The sequence below is a fragment of the Suncus etruscus genome, chromosome 1, assembly GCF_024139225.1.
Source record: "Suncus etruscus isolate mSunEtr1 chromosome 1, mSunEtr1.pri.cur, whole genome shotgun sequence".
Taxonomy (NCBI): domain Eukaryota; kingdom Metazoa; phylum Chordata; class Mammalia; order Eulipotyphla; family Soricidae; genus Suncus; species Suncus etruscus.
Window position 1 is genome coordinate 48,311,190 of NC_064848.1, and position 19,450 is coordinate 48,330,639.

General features: G+C 36.3%; 1 protein-coding gene across 1 annotated transcript; it reads right to left on the bottom strand.

Moving 5' to 3' along the window:
- Positions 1–11,456: 11,456 nt before the first annotated feature.
- Positions 11,457–12,042, bottom strand: IFNE (interferon epsilon). The gene has a single exon (XM_049769395.1). It carries the CDS (start codon positions 12,040–12,042, stop codon positions 11,461–11,463), a length of 582 nt encoding a protein of 193 aa, XP_049625352.1. The 3' UTR covers positions 11,457–11,460.
- Positions 12,043–19,450: the final 7,408 nt, after the last annotated feature.

The window sequence follows — 19,450 nt, forward strand, 5'->3', positions numbered from 1 at the left end:
TGTTCCTGGTTTGTTTCTTCACTTCAAAATAAGATATATGCAGTGTGGATAGAAATTTGTTCATAATTTTGTTTTTACTCTAGTCTGGCCCTCCAATGGTCTGAGGGACAGTGAGCTAGCCCTCTGTTTAAAAAGTTTGAGGACCCTTGGCCTACAGAGTTCGTGACTTTAAGCAACATCTTTGCCCATTCTATGTCTCCTTTCTTTCTTTGCAAACTGTGATAGTTCTGTATAGCCTTAAAGTAATTAAATGGATGAGGGCTATAAAAACACATTTGTTTAAAAATAAAGGTGGTAGAGTCTCCCAGTTTTTAGGCCAAAGGTTTTTCCTTCTATTTATCTCAACTCTTGCTGTGCCTATGCAAAAAACTAAACTGCCATCCCTTTCTTCTTCCATTTTTTTTTGTTTGTTTTTTTGTGGTTTTTGGGTCACACCCGGCAGGCTCAGGGGTTATTCCTGGCTCCATGCTCAGAAATTGCTCCTGGCAGGCACGGGGGACCACATGGGACACCGGGATTCAAACTGATGACCTCCTGCATGAAAGGCAAATGCCCCACCTCCATGCTATCTCTCCGGCCCCTTCTTCTTCTAGTTTATATATTTTTTCTTTCTTATCTTTTAATAGGGGCTCCCATCTTTTTCATAGAACTTGGGACATGGTTCATTTTGTTTTACCTCATATTTCTGCATTTCTATATTTCTGCACTTAATACTGTGTTCCTTGGGGGTCGGAGAGATAGTGTGAAGGTAGGGCTTTTTGCCTTGCATGCAGAAGGACGGTGGTTTGAATCTCAGCATCTCATATCGTCCCCTGAGCCTGCCAGGAGTGATTTCTGAGCGTAGAGCCAGGAGTATTCCCTGAGTGCTGCTAGGTGTGACCCAAAAACCAAAAAAATAAAAATAAAAAAATAAAATAAAAATAAATACTGTGTTCCTTGTAAAAATGCAACAATTTAGATGCCAATGTTTTTCTTTCTGAACCCACCTAAAATTCAGAAACAAACAAAGTAACAGAATGGTCAATTAGCAACAAGAGCTTAGTAAACTTTCTGACAATGACTTGAGGATTTCATTGGAGATACAATAATTTTTACAAATTTGTTTGTTGCTGTACTCTTTCTTTTCTTCTCTTCCTTCTTTTTAACTTGCTTTCTTTTCTAATTTTCTTTTTCAATAATTTCTCTCCCACTTACCTGGAAACAAATGTATTATGATCAGCTATGTCAACTATATGATACATTCTCTTTAAATAAAGTAAATTAAATTAAAAATGTCATATTTGAAAAATGTTTGTTCATTTTAAAACCATAGTTCATTGAGCTATCTCTCTGACTGTAAAAAAATATCTCAAATTTATTTATTCTAAAATAAAAACCTAAATGTTTCATAAACAATGTTGAATAATGGGTGGTATGATTTATTTATCCACTTATCTCATTAAAACAAAATTGAGTATTCATTTGGATGGTTTTTATTATTATAGTTGATAGTAGTAACAACATTCATAATCCTGATCTACACAGTTAGCATATCTCACCACCACCGAAGTGTCCAAGACCCTTCACCAGTGACTTAATATTTTTCCTGACTATTTCATCATTTCAATATCACTCCTATTTGGTAATTAAAATTTTATAATCGAAAAAGTTTGTCTTTATTTGCCCCTTTTTATTTCTCTACATACCATAGATGAATAATACAATTTTTATTAGTCTTTCTCTTACTTACTTAGCTCAGTATAATATCCTCCACAGAAGTGGAATTTTTTTTTTTTTAATTTCTGGGCCACATCCAGGAGTGGTTAGGGCTTACTCCTGGCTCTGCACTCAGTAATTATTCCTGTCAGTGCTTGGGGGGACCATATGGGATGTTGTGGATCAAACTAGCATATTTCTTGTTTATTTTTATTGTCTTTTTTTTTTTTCAGATATTCTTTGTTTATTCAGCTGATTTCGCTTATCTTTGTTTTGGAGCAATCCTTGGCTTGCAAGGCAAATATCCTACTCTCTATATACTCATCTCCCCATCTCCACAGAAGTGGAAATTTTATTTTATCACATAGATGTGTATACTATTGAAATGATTGGTAAATGTTATTGTTAACATATGTCACTTTCCTGAGGTTGTAGTATCTGTCATATTTCTAGAATATAATTTTTTTCACATAATTAAACTTTGGGTAGAAGTCACCATCAACAAACCACATTTTTCCCTTCTTGAGGAAATAATATCTATATTTTAAAAATTTTGCCCAAGAAATTTGTCTTTACTCTTGCATTAAACCATTAAATAACATTAGCATGATAAGATCAGCAAGTAACTTTAGTTGAAACATGTACAGATCGCCAAAGAATTCAGTTAGTTGGGTCAGGAGTCAATCAGTATTTCATACTGTGTGTGTGCGTGTGTGTGTGTGTGTGTGTGTGTGTGTGTGTGTGTATGTGTGTGCGTGTGTCCTTGTTTTCTTTCCCCTTGCTTTTAGAGCCACACACAGTGATACTCAAGGATTACTCCTGGCTGTGCACTCAGAAATCTCTCCTGGCATGGGGGGCCATATGGGACACTGGGGGATCGAACCACAGTCCATCCTAAGTTAGCTCATGCAAGGCAAAAGCCCTACCACTTGTGCCACCGCTCTGACCCCTCCTTTTTTTCTTTTGAAGGAAAAAATGTCATATTTTATCTTACAGGTATTTTCTGGAATGTATCTAAACAGAAAATTTTGATTTTAATCAGTAGAAGGTAGGATAATATTACACTAGATTAACACTAGAATGTGATCAGAGTTAAAAATGAGCAAAACTGAAGTGATAATTTTTTTAAAGTATAAATTACTTTATTTAAAGACCATGAATCACGTAGTTGACATAGTTTAACATTTGTTTGACATTAGTTTGACATTTATTTCTAGGTAGTAATTAGTAGCAAAAATTATTTTAAAAGAATAAAAGAAAGAAAACAAGGAAAAATAATATAGCAGCAAGAAAATTTGTGAAAATCATTGTATCTCACAATGAGGTCATTAAGTCATTGGGAAAAGATTTAGTAACCTCTTGTTGCTAGTTGATTCTATTACTTCTTTTGTTTCTGAATATTAGGTGGCTTCTATACACTTTGGTGTTCAAATTGTTGTGTTCCTATGGAGATGACAGTAATAAAAAAAATTCGAGTTAACAAGCAGTCTCATGGTCCAGTAATTCTAGGCACTAATTTTGATACTGCAGCATTTGTAGGTGTGTTTTCAGTTGCTAGAGGCTTCTGGAAGTATGAGAAGATGTGTGTGTATGTGTGTGTGTGTGTGTGTGTGTGTGTGTGTGTGTGTGTGTGTGTGTGTGTGTGTGTGTGTGGCTGGGCAGGGTGCCCACACTTCAAAATATCCTGGAGATGTCAACCCAAATATCAGAGTACCTGGAGTTTTTGGCATATTGGTGTCTCTGCAGAGAGTTATAAATGAATGGTGAAGCTGGGCCATCGGTGAAGTGCCAGTTGTGGGTGTTGGGTATAGCAGGCTTGACTGCAGCAAGATAGAGACTTGACTTGTCCTAGCCTCTCAAGATTGCCAGCTTTCAGCTGCACTGTGATTTACCAAGTTGTTCATAGGACATAGTTACTCATAGTACATTTTATTTTAGGCAATAAACATTCAAACACCAGTCCCACTACCAGTGTGAACTTCCCTTCATCACCCACCATAGAGCCTGCCTGCATGCAGGCACAAACAAATTTACTTCACATTGTTAGTTACAACAGAAAGAAAATAGAAGTATCTATATTTAAATCAACAAAGATCAATTTGAAATGGTTGTTATATCCCTCCATGGTATTACTAAAGTCAATGTCTAAGGACTTACTGACCTGTGGTTTGGTGCTAGTTGAGTCTTCAGTATTATAATTTTGGCTCACTGAGCTTCGTAGATTAGTATGCAACTTTCCTGTCAGATTTTTTGCCACATTACTAGGCTAATACTATTATAAAATATCGAGGTGTCCAGGATCTATAGATCTGAAACAAATTTGGTGGCTTGGTAGTTTGAGGATATTAGTAGCAAAGTTGTGTCATTTCTGTTAGAGGTGTAGGGGGTGGCACTGGGCTGCTGTTGTTGATGCAGAAAGGAGTATCTGCACCATACCCACCAACCCCACCATCCCCTCCCAGTAAATGCATAAAGGTTTCAGCTGGACCTAGCTGCTAGGAAGTTATCAGTGGCCATTATTTTCTTTTGGAGCTTAGTGGAGGATCTGGGCCATATTTATTTTGGGAAGATGGAGACTGTGGGCAGAGTTTTCTGATTGCTTGGCCCAGTTCTCTAAAAATTTTAAAAATAAATTATGCCTGTGTTATCACTAATCATATGTCAGTCTTTTTTCAGTTTTTTTTGGGGGGGGGGAGGGGGGGTCATATCCAGTTGTGCTCAGAGCATACTGGCTCTCTGCTCAGGAATTTTTACAGTTTTTAGCATAAACTTTTTCACTTTTAATCAGTCTGATGTGTGGGTCATACTAAGACAGTTTGGTTTGGTTTTAATTTATATCTTGTGAGAACTATGAAGCGAATTAACCCCCCTATCTCCCAGGCTTGTTGATCATTTTGGTATCCTGTTCAAAATATTTTCTTTTTCTTTTTTCCTTTATTTAGTCACCATGAAATCCCAGTCATTAATGATTTGCATACAATGGTCCAAACAGATCTCTTTTTCTTTTTGCCATTTTAGTTTATAAATTGTATACTTTCTCATTTTCTTATTGATATGGAAAACCTATTTTTAAAGATATACAAAAAAATCTACATTTTTCTCCCCCATTCCAGATGACCCAATTCAGAAAACTGAAGATTTAATTAAGTTAAGGGAGCATATAAGTTCAATAACCTTCTTAGTTTTTCACCATAATTAACCTGGCAACTTCACAGTAAACTTTGGGATTGTCAGAGGACCCTTTGATTTATTTCAAGTGCCTCCCTAATAAAGCTCTGTGATACAGACTCTCCAGAGGAATAATTGCGGATAGATTTGAGTGAGAAGGCCCTTTCTTCAACATCTTTCTTCCATGAAGTGCATTTTGGAAGTTCTGATTTCAAGTTCACTTCATCTAAGAGTCTCTTTTGTGATTGTCCTAGAAACACAGGAGTGAGATATTGGCTACAATCTAGTCAGCAATGAATGGATCTGCTAAAAACAAACTTGCAGTAAAGTGTGAATGTGTCCTTGTTAGTGTAAACATTGCCTCCCAAGAGAAAAAAAAAAATGTCAATACCAGAAAGTGCAGAAAAAAGATCCAAGATCTAGAATTGTTCTAAAACAAACAAACAAACAAATAAGCAGGCTTTGCTTTACTCATCAATAAATTATTACTAGGAAAAAAAAGGTAAAGACAAAGGTATTCAAGAATCAGCAACTTATTAACAAGGTCATATTAATGTTTTATTCATTGAAAGAGAATCATGCATTCAATTTTCTCTTTATGCACTAGCAGGAGAGTGATTTTTATCCCAAATACTATTCCTCTGCTGTTTATAGTCTATACCGCCCCCTGGTGACAGAAAGGTAGGAATTATCGCCCAGCTGTTAATAGGAAAGTGAGGACTTGTTGTCGTTGTTCTTGTTGTTGTTGTTGTTGTTGTTGAAAACTGGTTTTCTTTGGAAGTACTGAGGACGGGGAGGAAGAGAATAAAAAAGAGAGGGTAACGAGTAGCATGCACAAGGGAGACTGGGCTTCTCCAAAAGGCGGATTAGAGCCCTGGTACACTTCCCAGCATGAAAGTACAGATCTCATGTGCTTGGGCACCATGTACCCAGGCAATACATGTGCCAAGATCCATTTTTTTTGAGAAACATAGAAATACTAACACAACTTAAGAACCAGTTTTATGGCTGTCTGCATTGTGAAGGTCGTGCAAAAGAGGAACAGAAAACAACAGTGACACCCCTCCGCCCCCAAGAATCAGTTTTACAATTAAATTTGTATCTGCAAGGGGGCAAACTAGGGTGGTGGGTGGGTGTTACGGGTGAATGGAATTGATCGCAGGATTAGTGTTTGAACATTTAATGTCTTAAACGACTGTATTATGAACAGTGTGGCAAATCATGATGTTATAATTTTTTTTCAAAGAATCGGTTTGAAGTTCATGGCAGAAGGAAAGATAAGAGATACATTGGTATCAATAATTAAAATAATTTAATTATTTCATTTCTATTCTCTATTTTTGCAAATGCTTTTTATTTTAAACTTAATTTAATTTTAAAAATTGAGGCAATTTGGACTGCACTGTACATACAATTTCCCTCCCATAGTATATAGTTTTCTTCTCCTGTTCTCTACTCTGATCTACCCTAATCATAATATTAGTTCTGTGACCAGACCCTCAGTTTTAGTTTTTGTATAATCTGCTGCTTTGCTTCTCTATATCCTAAATATGTGTGAAGTCATCCTATATTTGGGTATTGTGTGGCTACCTGAGGCCACATGATCCAGGGTTTATAAACCTGAAACAAATTAAGTGGCATGGAAGTTTGATAAAGTTAATTTGCGGAGCAGGGTCCTTTCTGTCAGAGTATCAAGGGGTGGCATTGGGCTGCTGTAGTTAAAGCAGAAAGAATAATCTGCCTCCTTTTATTTCCTAAAAAGATCACAAAGGTATCAGCCCAGAATGGACTACAGAAGCCATTATTTTCTTCTGAATTATGGTGGCAGAGCTGGACTGTTTTTCTATTAGGAAGATGATGATTGTGGTGGGCAAGGTACGATGGTATTTTTAATTGTGGGGTGGGTGCAAGAGGGCTTGACTGCCCCCTTTCAGAAGGAAATGCCCAGATATTTCACTGCTGTAGTCCAACTTCACCTGGGAGGATTTAGCTGCTCAAATGATATGATTTTAGTCTCGGAGTTGGATCATTTCTATGCAGAAAGTATTAGGGATGGTATTGGGTTATTATAGTCATACAGGGAAACTGCCTCCCTCCTTCATTAGAAGGCCATAGAGGTATCAGCCCAGACAGGTCGACCTAGTAAGTGTTAGCTGCCATCATTTACTTCTCTTGCTCAATTTTTCCTCTTCCCAATCCTTTCCAAGGACTGAGAAAGACTAGGAAAGCCTGCTATGTAGAAAATTACCACAGCTAAGAATTAATATTATTTCCTCCCTCTCCTCGTGCCTCCCCCCCTCTCTCCCTCCCTCCCTCTCCGTCTTTCTCTCCCTTTCTTCCCCTTCCTTTCCCTCCCTCCTTCCCTTTACCAACCTCCCTCCCTCCCTTCTTTCCCTCCCTCCTTCACTTCCCATCCCTCCCTTCCTCCCTTTTTCCTCCCTTCCTCTCTTTCTTCTCTCCTCCCTCCCTCCCTCCTTCCCTCCCTCCTTTCCTCCCTCCCTCCTTCCCTCCCTCCCTCCTTCCTTTCCTCCCTCTCTTCCTTCCTTCCTTCCTTCCTTCCTTCCTTCCTTCCTTCCTTCCTTCCTTCCTTCCTTCCTTCCTTCCTTCCTTCCTTCCTTCCTTCCTTCCTTCCTTCCTTCCTTCCTTCCTTCCTTCCTTCCTTCCTTCTTTTTTCTTTTGGTTTTTTGGTCACACCGGGCAGTGCTCAGGGGTTACTCTTGGCTCTATGCTCAGAAATCGCTCCTGGCAGGCTCAGGGGACCATATGGGATGCCGGAATTCGAACAACCGACCTTCTACATGCAAGGTAAACGCCTTACCTCCATGCTATCTCTCCGGCCCTATTGTGCATTTCTTTTCATACATTTTTTGTGAAAAGTAGGATGATACTAATTATTTAGTAACATTTTAACAATTTTTAATAATCTTTTTTGGGAGCTGGAACAATAGTACAGCCTTAGGGTGTTTGTCTTATATGTATCTGATCTGGGTTTGATCTCTGGCTTTCCATCTGGTCTCCCAAAGATCACCAGGAGTAATTCCTGAGTGCAGAGCCAGGATCATTGCTGAGTGCAGCCCAAACCCTCCTGCACACCCCAATAATCTCTTAGCTTCAGTGCAGGTAAGTATAAAAAAGGGCCCGGAGAGATAGCACAGCGGTGTTTGCCTTGCAAGCAGCCGATCCAGGACCTAAGGTGGTTGGTTCGAATCCCGGTGTCCCATATGGTCCCCCGTGCCTGCCAGGAGCTATTTCTGAGCAGACAGCCAGGAGTAACCCCTGAGCACCGCCGGGTGTGACCCAAAAACCAAAAAAAAAAAAAAAAAAAAAAAAAAAGTGAATATAATTTAAGAATATATCTTTACTCTGAATTGCCCATGTAATATTAGCTCTATGTTCAGAATTTTTTAAAATTTGTTTTTAATAGAGGACTCCCCTGTGGTACTGGGGTGTAGAGGTCATTCCTGGAGAGACTTAATCTGTGGTGCATGCTCAGTGGTTCAGTTTTTAGGTCAGTGACTAGGGCCACGCTGGAAGTGTCCAGGGGGACACACAGTGCCCAAGATAGAATTTGGGACCTGGTATATACAAGGAATACACTTTACTGTTTTGAGATCTCGCCCCAGCCCAGTGTGCCTATTTATAAAGCTTTTCATTCTCTCCAATTTTAGAACTCAGATATTAAAAGTTGCAAAGGTGCACATTTATTTAAAAGCAAGCCATGTGTATTTTATGGAAGACAGAAAGACAGCTGCACAGACAGGATGTCAATATAATTAAACAAAGTATTTGGGAAAACATCTACATGTAAAGTATTGGTTTTAGCTTCTAAATTAGAGTTTTCTCAGCTCTGAATTTTCACCAGACAACTCCTCCATTCAGTTTTCCAAACCTCAGTGTTTTGGAAAGAAATATACAGAGGTGAAATTTTCTACTTAAAACTTCAGGACTAAAGAAACTGTGGGCACTTGACTTGGGAAAGCCAAGAACAAATTGTGATCATTGTTGTTTCAGTTTTGGGTGCTATTGCACAATCACTTTCAGATTTATTGTATTCATAGTACAAAGCAGTCTTTTCCAACAGGTTAATTTAGAGGGAAGCTTTTCTCTGTCCTTGCTTGGCTTCCTATGTTGTTATTTTGAACAGGTTATTTCACTTTTAGTCCTACTCTTAACTGAGAAAAGAAATACTAACAGAAACTACCAATGTTTCAAGGTTCAGTAGAAAAGTGAACACTGTGTTAAAGGAAGAATTTGTTTCTGAAAGGTTCCTGGTTCAATGAAAACAACACTAATAAGTCTACAGACCACAAGTTCAAAATGACCTGACTTGTAATTGACTGTGGTAAAGAGTTCTCTCTCCATTTCCCTCCCTCTGTGTGAACTTGAGGGTAAATAGATCAAGCCTGGGCTGAAAGTTGAAGTTGACAGTACGGTCCCACCTGGTATTTGCATTCTTGTTCCATTCTTCCTCCTCTCTTTCAAGTAAATTCTAGAAGTATGTCCAACCTAGTGAGCAACCCTCTTACTCCTTTATGATAACTAATGAATTAATTCGGAACTAACAGATTGTTTTGTTTCTGAGCGAACTGTTTCATCCAGTGACAGTTTTTTCCTCTCCTGCTTCAGAATAACTCAAAAGAAGATTGTAGCACGAAATAACAGAAGTAGCTTGAGTTTGAAGCCAGGAGTCCGTGACTCCTTCAGACTAAACTTCCTGTGACTGGGGTACAGTCACTAAGCTTTAATTTCTATGCCCCTACATTTGCTCCAAGAAGATTCCTGAGAGTGCCTGCCTCTCTGACTCCCTTTAGTACCTCTCTGGAGCAGAACTGTCTCCTCTGCAGCTGGCACTTTGTCCAGCTCTCTGTCACCTGACCCTGCCAACCTAGAGCAGGTCATTTAGTACTCAATTTCTTTTTTTTTTTTTTTTGGTTTTTGGGCCACACCCTGTGACGCTCAGGGGTTACTCCTGGCTATGTGCTCAGAAGTTGCTCCTGGCTTCTTGGGGGACCATATGGGATGCCGGGGAATCGAACCGCGGTCCGTCCTAGGCTAGCGCAGGCAAGGCAGGCACCTTACCTCCAGCGCCACCGCCCGGCCCCTTAGTACTCAATTTCTACCCTTCACCTAATACTTTGTTTCACCTGCAAAACTCCTCTTTGCACATTTCTGGTAACTGAGTTATCAGATCTTTAATTATTGTTATTGCATTATTGATTAAGGAAATTAGTTAAATGTAATTATTTGAATTGTTGTTACTGTGATCATTTTATTTATATTTCCAGTTACTTTATAACATTCACATAATTACATTTTTCATTTTAATAAATATACAAATATACTCTAATACCTTTCCTAACTTGCATTTTACTTTAGTTTCTCTTTACCTTCCAAATACAGATTATTCTTATAGTTATTTATCTGATTTTTACTTATATACAAGGATTATAAAGTATAAAGCTTACTTTATATTTTAGTCTTAGATGTGACATTTTATAAAACTGTTTTGCATCTTTCCTATTTTTCACCCTTTAATTTTTTTTTTTTTTGTATAGAAAGAGTCTTTACTCATTTCTCTGCCTGTATTTTGTTTTTTTTTGTTTTTGTTTGGTTTGGTTTGGTTTTTCGGGCCACACCAGTTTGATGCTCAGGGGTTACTCCTGGCTAAGCGCTCAGAAATCGCCCCTGGCTTGGGGAAACCATATGGGACGCTGGGGGATTGAACCACGGTCCTTCCTTGGCTAGCACTTGCAAGGCAGACACCTTACCTCTAGCACCACCTCGCCAGCCCCTGTATTTTGTTCCTTTGTGGGAATATGCCTCAACTGTCTTAAATATATGGATTTGTTAATTTTTATGTCATGAACAATGTTTCTATAATACATAAAACTTATTTCTCAAAGGTGCAAGGACACACTTCTACCTAATTAATGTATGAAAGACTTTATGCATCTGTACTTTTTTGACACATACTCATCAACTTGACCCTAGAGTGACTGTACCAGTGCCCTGCAAATGATGAGTATTCCTTTTTAAAGTCTAATTGGTAACTAATTGTTATGTATAAATATATATTTTGTTTTTTGTTTTTGAGTCAAGTTGAACCTTGTTCATGTATTTTCCCCCTTTATAAACTGCATTTTGTGACCTTTTGCCATATTTCATTGTGTCACCTGTGATAAACATTTAGTATATAATGGTACTTTCAAAATCTTTCAGTGTTAATTATTCTTAGTAGTTTTCATTGATTTAGCCACTTTCTGGCAAAGAAATAATTGGCACAAATAAAGTATTATGAATTGAAAACATTATTTCATTATATGCACCCAGCCACTTTTATCCAATATAACCTATAAAAGTCATCTATGCAATGTTAATCAATCTATTCGAACTTAAAAAATTTTCAGACGGACACAAAATATAGAATGGCATTACAAAATAATACCTAGACAATATGTATATCTCAAAGCATAGATATGTGTAGCAAATCAAAATTGCATTTTAAAGACAGAAGAAATGTAATGTCTGAAAAAGTTCCCCACCTTTTCACCTACCATATATTTTTATAGTCTTTAGCTGATTATTGTTTCATATTGCTCAAGGGTATATTTCTTGTTTGCTCAGCATTCTTGTGAGTCTGAGTAGAAAGAAGAGACACCGCTGAATTTCAATGTGAACAATGGTCCAGGCACAGCTACTGTACCTTTGGTTTTCCAGGTAATCACAGATCCTTAAAAAGTATATTTTAACTTGTAACCTCTGGTTTTCATTACTCACAGTACCATTTTTTTGTTTTGCTTTCAGTTCCAGAAGCACTTCCAGGTATTCCAGTTGTTGATGAAGTTCAACAAGGAACTGCTCCATGTGTCTTTGCTCCCACCCATCCAGAGAAATTCTTTCCCTGAAAAGACTGAAGATCTGCTGAAGCGTCTCATGAAGAACGGTCAGTGCGTGTTCTGTCTGGTTGTGATGAAGATTCATTGACTTCAGAGGAAGCAGGAAATTTTTCCTGTGAGGTAGACATTGACGAATTGGTGAGCTTTGTGATCTATTTAAGAGTTTTAAACTTTCTCTGTTTATTCTCCTTTGTTGGAAAAGAATCATTTTCAGTTCTAGGGAGAAGACAGCAAAAGAGGTCAGCAGCACCAACACAACTTCAAAGAAATGCTTATTGTTCATGATGAAAATGGAATGTTACTTATTTCTATGCACAAGTAATAAAGTTCTTTTAACCTTAGTGTTGTCTCTAATGCATCTCATTTGTTCTGGAAGGTGTTCTCTTTTGTTAGTGCTGTTTTCTAAGGCTATCCTTTCTCTAAGTTTACATGTTAAAGTGTTTTTTTCTCGTTTTATAGTATTCACGGGGCATTTCCTCCACTTTCCCTATTGTGTTGCTGTTTGAGGAAGTAACCAAAAGAACTTGTTTCATTGTATTATTTCTTTGAGAAAATTACATGCCAGGCTATTCTTCTCATTATTTATTACACTTAAAGTTTCAATAATGTACTTTCTAAATATTTAGTCAAGTTTATTCAAGTTCCTATAGCATGAGTAATATTTTTAAAAGGAGTAGTCTTCCACAGAGCAAATTAGTAAATTAATCAGAGGTTTAGAGAGTCTCCATAAAGCTCTACAAAAATGGACATTTAGGGTCCAGAGCAATAGCACAATGGGTAGGGTGTTTGTCTTGCAAACCCAGAGTTGGATCTCCAGCATCCCATATGGTCTCCTGAGCAGGCTGGGAGTGATTCCTGAGTGCAGAGCCAGGCTTAACCCCTGAGCATCACCAAATATGGCCCCAAAACTAAACAAAAACAAAACTGAAATCCATATAGAATACTAAATTTAAAGCCTTAAGCACAAATTTTACACATCTCAAATGCTGGATAAAATTAATTAAAATATATATTAGCAAGATTATATTATTTTTCATCATATCCAAGCAGTATATGAAAATCTAGTATATGAAATAGAAAATTTTGCAAAAAAAAGCTATTGTTATAAAATAATTGCCTTGTAGAATATTAGTGAGTATAAAGACCAACAATTGGGTAACGGTGACATAAGTATTTGTAATCTATCGAACTGAATGCTATTAATCAATATGAATGAGAAAATTGTGTAACAGAGGAGATTATAGTAGCTAGTTAGCCTATATTTTCTACATTATCACTGAGCATGGTAAATCAAACTTCTATCTTTGCATCAGTAGTGTTTCTTGGATTGCAAATATCAGGCTGCATATTCTAAGCCCTCACTAATAAACCCCAAATACACACCTCTCAAAAATTATGTACTTTCCATATACAGTTAACATCTACTTCCCCTTCATAGAGCCAGCAATATGTGTGCGTGCATGTGTGCGTGTGTGTGTGTGTGTGTGTGAGTGTGTGTGTGTGTGTGTGTGTGTGTTTATCTGATATTGGCTTCTCTCTCTGAATGTCACCTCTTGTCTCTTCCACTTCCAATTCCTGACTGTAGAAGTACTAGTGATTATTTCTTTCAGGCCTAGGTTTTCTTCAAGGTGCTAGGATCTCTCATCTGGATCTTCTCAGTACTTTATACCTCTTTTAAGCCTTCTTTGTTCAGTCTTTGATATAGTTATTTATCTCTCTTACAAAATGACATTAGAACCTCTTAAAAGAGTAGAAGAATCACCTCTCTTTGTGCTGTTTATACAACTAAGTAGTTTAATAATAAAAAAAAAAAAACCATGTGCAGACTTGGGGGGGAATCAATATGCTTTACCCTTAAAGTAATATAAAAGTTACATCTTTGGCCATTTTCTTCTAAAGTTAGTAGATGAAACTCTAAGTGCTAAAAGCAGAAATACTTAAAAATCTTTGGTGTACTAATCTACCAGATCACATATGTTTTTGTGTTCCTAAGTCAATTAGTCAGTCTGATACTTGCAAGTTGAAATAAACTGAGCCAGCCACCATGCTTCATGGAGAAGACTTTTAAAAATCTTTTTTCAAGGGCCCGGAGAGATAGCACAGTGGCATTTGCCTTGCAAGCAGCCGATCTAGGACCAAAGGTGGTTGGTTTGAATCCTGGTGTCCCATATGGTCCCCTGTGCCTGCCAGGAGCTATTTCTGAGCAGACAGCCAGGAGTAACCCCTGAGCACCGCCGGGTGAGGCCCAAAACAAAACAAAACAAAAAAAAATCTTTTTCAATTGCATTTATCACAAGTTTCTAACATTTTGGTGTTGTGGGTTGTGAACTTTTAGTTCTATGAGTCAAACCTCGGATATGCTCTATCACATAGCCATATGCATAGTCCTATTTTTTTTATTTTTTATTTTTTTGCTTTTGGGCCACACCTGGCAGTACTCAGGGATCATTCCTGGCTGGGGTTGGGGAAATATGTGGGACACTCAATGAGCTTATGCCAGTTATATGCAAGGCAAGTACCCTACCCCCTCTATCACTCTGGCCCCAATAGTCCTTTTATGCAGTGGTTTGGCCATTTGCTTTTAATGTGCTTATTAATATTGCTGATTTTACATCTACATATATCTGTTTTCAAAATCATTAAGCAATTCAAATCAAGACAACAATGAGGTACCACCTTACACCAGTGAGAATGGCTCACATCAAAAATAATGGGAACAATCTGTGTTGGCGGGGATGCGGTATGAAAGGCACTCTCATCCACTGCTGGTGGGAATACTCCCTAGTTCAAAATCATTGAGCAAAGAGGATAATAGCATATATTCTTTTTCAGCATTTTTTTAAATCATTCTACTTTTAATCTGTATTATTGTTTTAATGGTCTGTTTCGTCTTTATAGTAGTTTTATCTAGATTTTTAATTTAAATTTTTAGTTTTAAAAATTAAAATGTTATAATTGTCTTTACTATAGTATAGTTTAATTTAAAAGAATATTATATATATTACTATATGAGGATAGGGATAGTGATGTGTTCATTTATTTTATTTATGAAATTTAAATTTATTTTTATTCATTTATTTAAATCATAACGTATGAGCTTTATAAAATTTACTTGTTTTAACTATAAATTATTTTAATTTATTTACTTATTTTAATAATGCATGTATGTATTATGTATATAATTACTGGTGCTAGAAACTGAGCAAGGGTCTAATTTATGCACAGTATACACTCTACTAAGCTACAAACCTAATATGTTTCAAACACCATATACACTAAAATATATTTGATTTCATCAATCACATTTTAAAAATATATTTTAAATAAATACATAGTTCTAATATATTCATATTTACTATAAACCAAAACACATTATTATTTATTCACATATTCATCATTTTCTGTGGTGCTCCTCATTCTTCCTTGAAAATTTAAGTTTTTATATTATATAATATGTCTTTTGGGTGACATCACACCCAGAAATGTTCAGGGGATACTCCATTGTCTGTGTTCAGTGTCACTCTCTGTCATGCTCAGAGAATCATGCGATGCAAGGTAAATGTTAACATGGCATCAGCCTTTGAGATATTGCTAAACTTTCTAATTTACTTTTTTTCTTGAACAACTTTAATATATCTTGTCTCTCAGGTTTTTAGCAATGAATTCTCTTGACTATGCTTAGCAATGCTTTTCCTTCATTTTGAAATGTTTTTTAATGTACATTTAAATTTGTCTTATTTTTCTTCCTGTATTGTCCTGATGTTGTTCCACACTGTCTTTTGGTTTGAAATATTTCTGAAAAGCAAACAGATATCATTTGTAATCCTGTTCCTCTTTGTGTAATGTGTCGATTTTTTTTCTCAATTTTTAGTATTTCCTATGATTATTTTTGGAAAATTTGATTAAGATGTGCTTTGATGTAATTTTTCTTCTTGAATTTTCTTGGGATTTTTTTTTGTCTTCTTAAATCTTTGATTTTATATTTTCCTTGTTTTGTTTTAGTTTTGGGGCTACACCCAGCAATGCTTAGGGATCTATACTTAGGAATTACTCCTGGTGGTGCTTGAAGGATAATATGGAATGCTGGGAATCAAACCCAGGTTGGCCATATGTAAGGCAAATTCCCTACCTGTTCTACCTGTGCTATTGCTCTGGTCTCTGTGGTTTAATATTTTTCATCAATTTTTAAAAAAATTTTAGATTTATGTTTCTTGATACTTTTGTTTCCATCTAAGACACAGTAGATATGTTAGATCATTCTATAATATTTATATTTTACGTAACTTACTTAAAATCACATTAAGGCATATCTTAATCAAATCTAGTCATTTTTCTTTATAACAGGCTCTATGTTTATTGCTTCAATTTTATTGATATTTTCTTCTGTAATACACTATCAGATGTGAATCTATTGAGATATAATGAATAAATAGATTACCAGGTTAGGTATTATAACTTTTACTCTTTTTTTTTGTTGTTTTTTTGGGCCACACCCAGCGGTGTCAGGGGCTACTCCTGGCTGTCTGCTCAGAAATAGCTCCTGGCAGGCACGGGGGACCATATGGGACACCAGGATTCGAACCAACCACCTTTGATCCTGGATCGGCTGCTTGCAAGGCAAACGCCGCTGTGCTATCTCTCCGGGCCCAACTTTTACTCTTGAAGTTTAATTTGTTTCCTAACATTTTTTATTTCTCTCCTTATTTTATTTTCTCTTTTGACCTCTTCTGCTTATTTATAACAGGCTTTTAACCTTCTTGTTTACATATTCTATCATCAGTATTATTTCTGGATCTGGTTTCTTGATTACTTTTTATATTGTATGCGTACTTTATTTTTCCTTTTTTTTTTTTTTTTGCATCACTGGTATCTTTGGTTGTATTCAAAGCACTGTAACTTTTTCTTTTGAGTATTGGATGTTAAATAGTTTATATACTGTTGGACTTTGTTTTAGGACACAGTCAAATTACTTGGGGCCTATTTTATTTCTTTTGGACTTAGTTTTTAGTTTAATTATAATATATAGAACAAATTATATATTCTAGGACAAAGTCATTCTACTACCAGGAAAGGTTTTTCCTGAAGACTCTACTCAATACTTCCAATATGAGGACATCTTTACACCTTAGTGGAAACATCTTCCCTTTCTTGTATCTTCTCTGAAACAGTTGGTCTGCCTTATTCTTGGCGTTATTTTTCTAGCGGTAGATAATTTGTAAGTAACAAATCAGTTAGAAGGTCCAAAAGACCATTTCATTCATCCCTTTAACTCTTTCTCTGCACTTTTATTTTGGGAGGAAAGTTTCAGGAGGCTAGTAGTTCTAGCTGAACTAGTAGTTTAATGCAAGAAGTTGAGGATATAGTGTTTCTTAGGTCCCCCACTCCCGATGCATTCTGGATTATTAGGGACATACTGGTAGTACTAGGGACCTGCCAGGACACATTTGGGACCATGTGGTGTCATGAATTGAACCAGTGTCAGTTGCATTCAGTGTGAGGCATATTTCTTTACTATCTCTCTGGCAACTCTTTTCATTCCAATATTTTGCAGTAAAATCTACCCTCTAAAATTGCATACCTTTATTCTTTTTTTAATTGTTTAAAATGGGAGGATAAATATGGTTATCCATCATGGCTGGAAGAGGAAAGTTCTCTCAACATTAATAATTTAAGGTAGGAGTTAGCAAACTACAGTTCATGTGCCAAAAATAGTTCACTGTATTTTTAGAAATAAACTTTTACTGGAACACATTATATAAACATTTGTATATGTTTAAAGCCTTTCATGCTATAATAGTAGTTACCATAAATGAAATTTTATGGAGATATTAATATGTATTGCATAAATGCATATTCCATTTAGTCCACATTTTTACTTTTCTTTACAAATTATCTACCATCACTACGGATCTGAACATAAGCAATGCTCAAATTATAAAATACTGATTACTTTTCTGTTAAAAATATAACAAGGGTTTGTTGGTAAGAGAGACATTTAAAATTCAACCAAGGGATGGCAGTATAACATTAAGTACTTAGAACCCAATATGGCAACAACATTTTATAAAGCTTATGCATTTTGGCTCTTTAATGCATAGCCAACAGTACTTGACAAAATAAATCGTTGCTGTCATAGCGATGGTTGCTAATCATTCTAACTTATAATATCAATTAGTATTGTTATATAGTTCTCTTTTTATCTTGATTTTCCTAATGCATATTTGTTGCCACTGGTCACTATCATTTCATTCCCTTTCCTGACTTTCCTATCTATTTCTTTGCTTGTGCTTCCTGTCAAACTCCCCAGCATGACATGTCTGTCTCTAATTAAAATCTACTACCTGCCTCACTCTATCTTGGTCTCCAGAGATTATTTCAGTCATGGTCATTTATGAGTATAATAATTCTATTCTATTCAGAAAATTTGCAAATATTCAACCATACCAATTTATCTATAAATAGATAGAATTCTGGTGTAGGAAAAGGTCTTACACTGCTATAACCTCTGCTTCCTTTTCTCTTCCTGAAAATTTATTCTAATACTGGTACTATGTGGGCAAATAAAATATTGCCTTGGAAGAAAGTGTTTAATGGAGAGATACCAGAGTTCAAAGAGATTGATGAGAGTATCCCAAATGGTGTAAGTGCCTATGAAAAGTGAGTGGAGTGCCCAGCAGGAAACTCTGCTGTGAAGACATAACATAGGTGGGGTTTGAAGGACCAAGTTTTCTGAGGATAAAATTTCAAAGGAACACTTTACAAAACATTAGATTATTCTATTATTTATTTCTTTATAAAAGGTATGTTACTTACAAACTACAATGTGATGTTTTAACAGGTGTATATTGAAATTGATTATTAAAGTTAAGGTAATTGATATAACCATTATCTCATCTACTTACATTATTATTTTGTTTTTGTTTTTTTGGGGGGTCACACCCAGCAGCACTCGGGGGTTACTCCTGGCTTTATGCTCAGAAATTGCTCCTGGCAGGCTCAGGGGACCATATGGGATGCCGGAATTTGAACCACCGACCTTCTGCATGCAAGGCAAATGCCTTACCTTCATGCTATCTCTCTGGCCCCTACTTATATTATTTTTAAGAAAGCAAAAGAATGGAAAAGTCTTACAGTCTCTTATTTAGGAGTTCAAAACATGATCAATAATGGGACAATTGAAATAATGAATCATCATCTCTCAAAGATGCAAGTTAAAAAGTATAAAATCTCTTCTTGGCTTTTCCTGCCTCATGTAACTAACTTGAATCTAATCATGAGAAACATCATTTAAAGTGAAACAAGGATTATTATATACAGCCTTTGCTTTGTCTTATTTCAAGGAACTGAAAGTTAAAGACCAAGAAATGATTCCAAATGTAAAGAGAAACGGAGTTCTGACTTACAGTTCTGCATGTAAGAAACATGGAAGTTATTCCAATTTCCACACACACACACACACACACACACACACACACACACACACACACACACACACACACACACACACACACACACACACACACAAAACAGAACAGCTTAAAAATCAGTAATTCTTTAAAGTTCTAAGATAGAGAAAGACACTGAAAAATGTGACCTTAGAACTGGAGTAATACAGGGAATCATAGTTCCCTGCTGCAGAAATTTGAGTGCAGAAACTACTGTGGTAATAATCAATGTTGTGAAAACCTGAA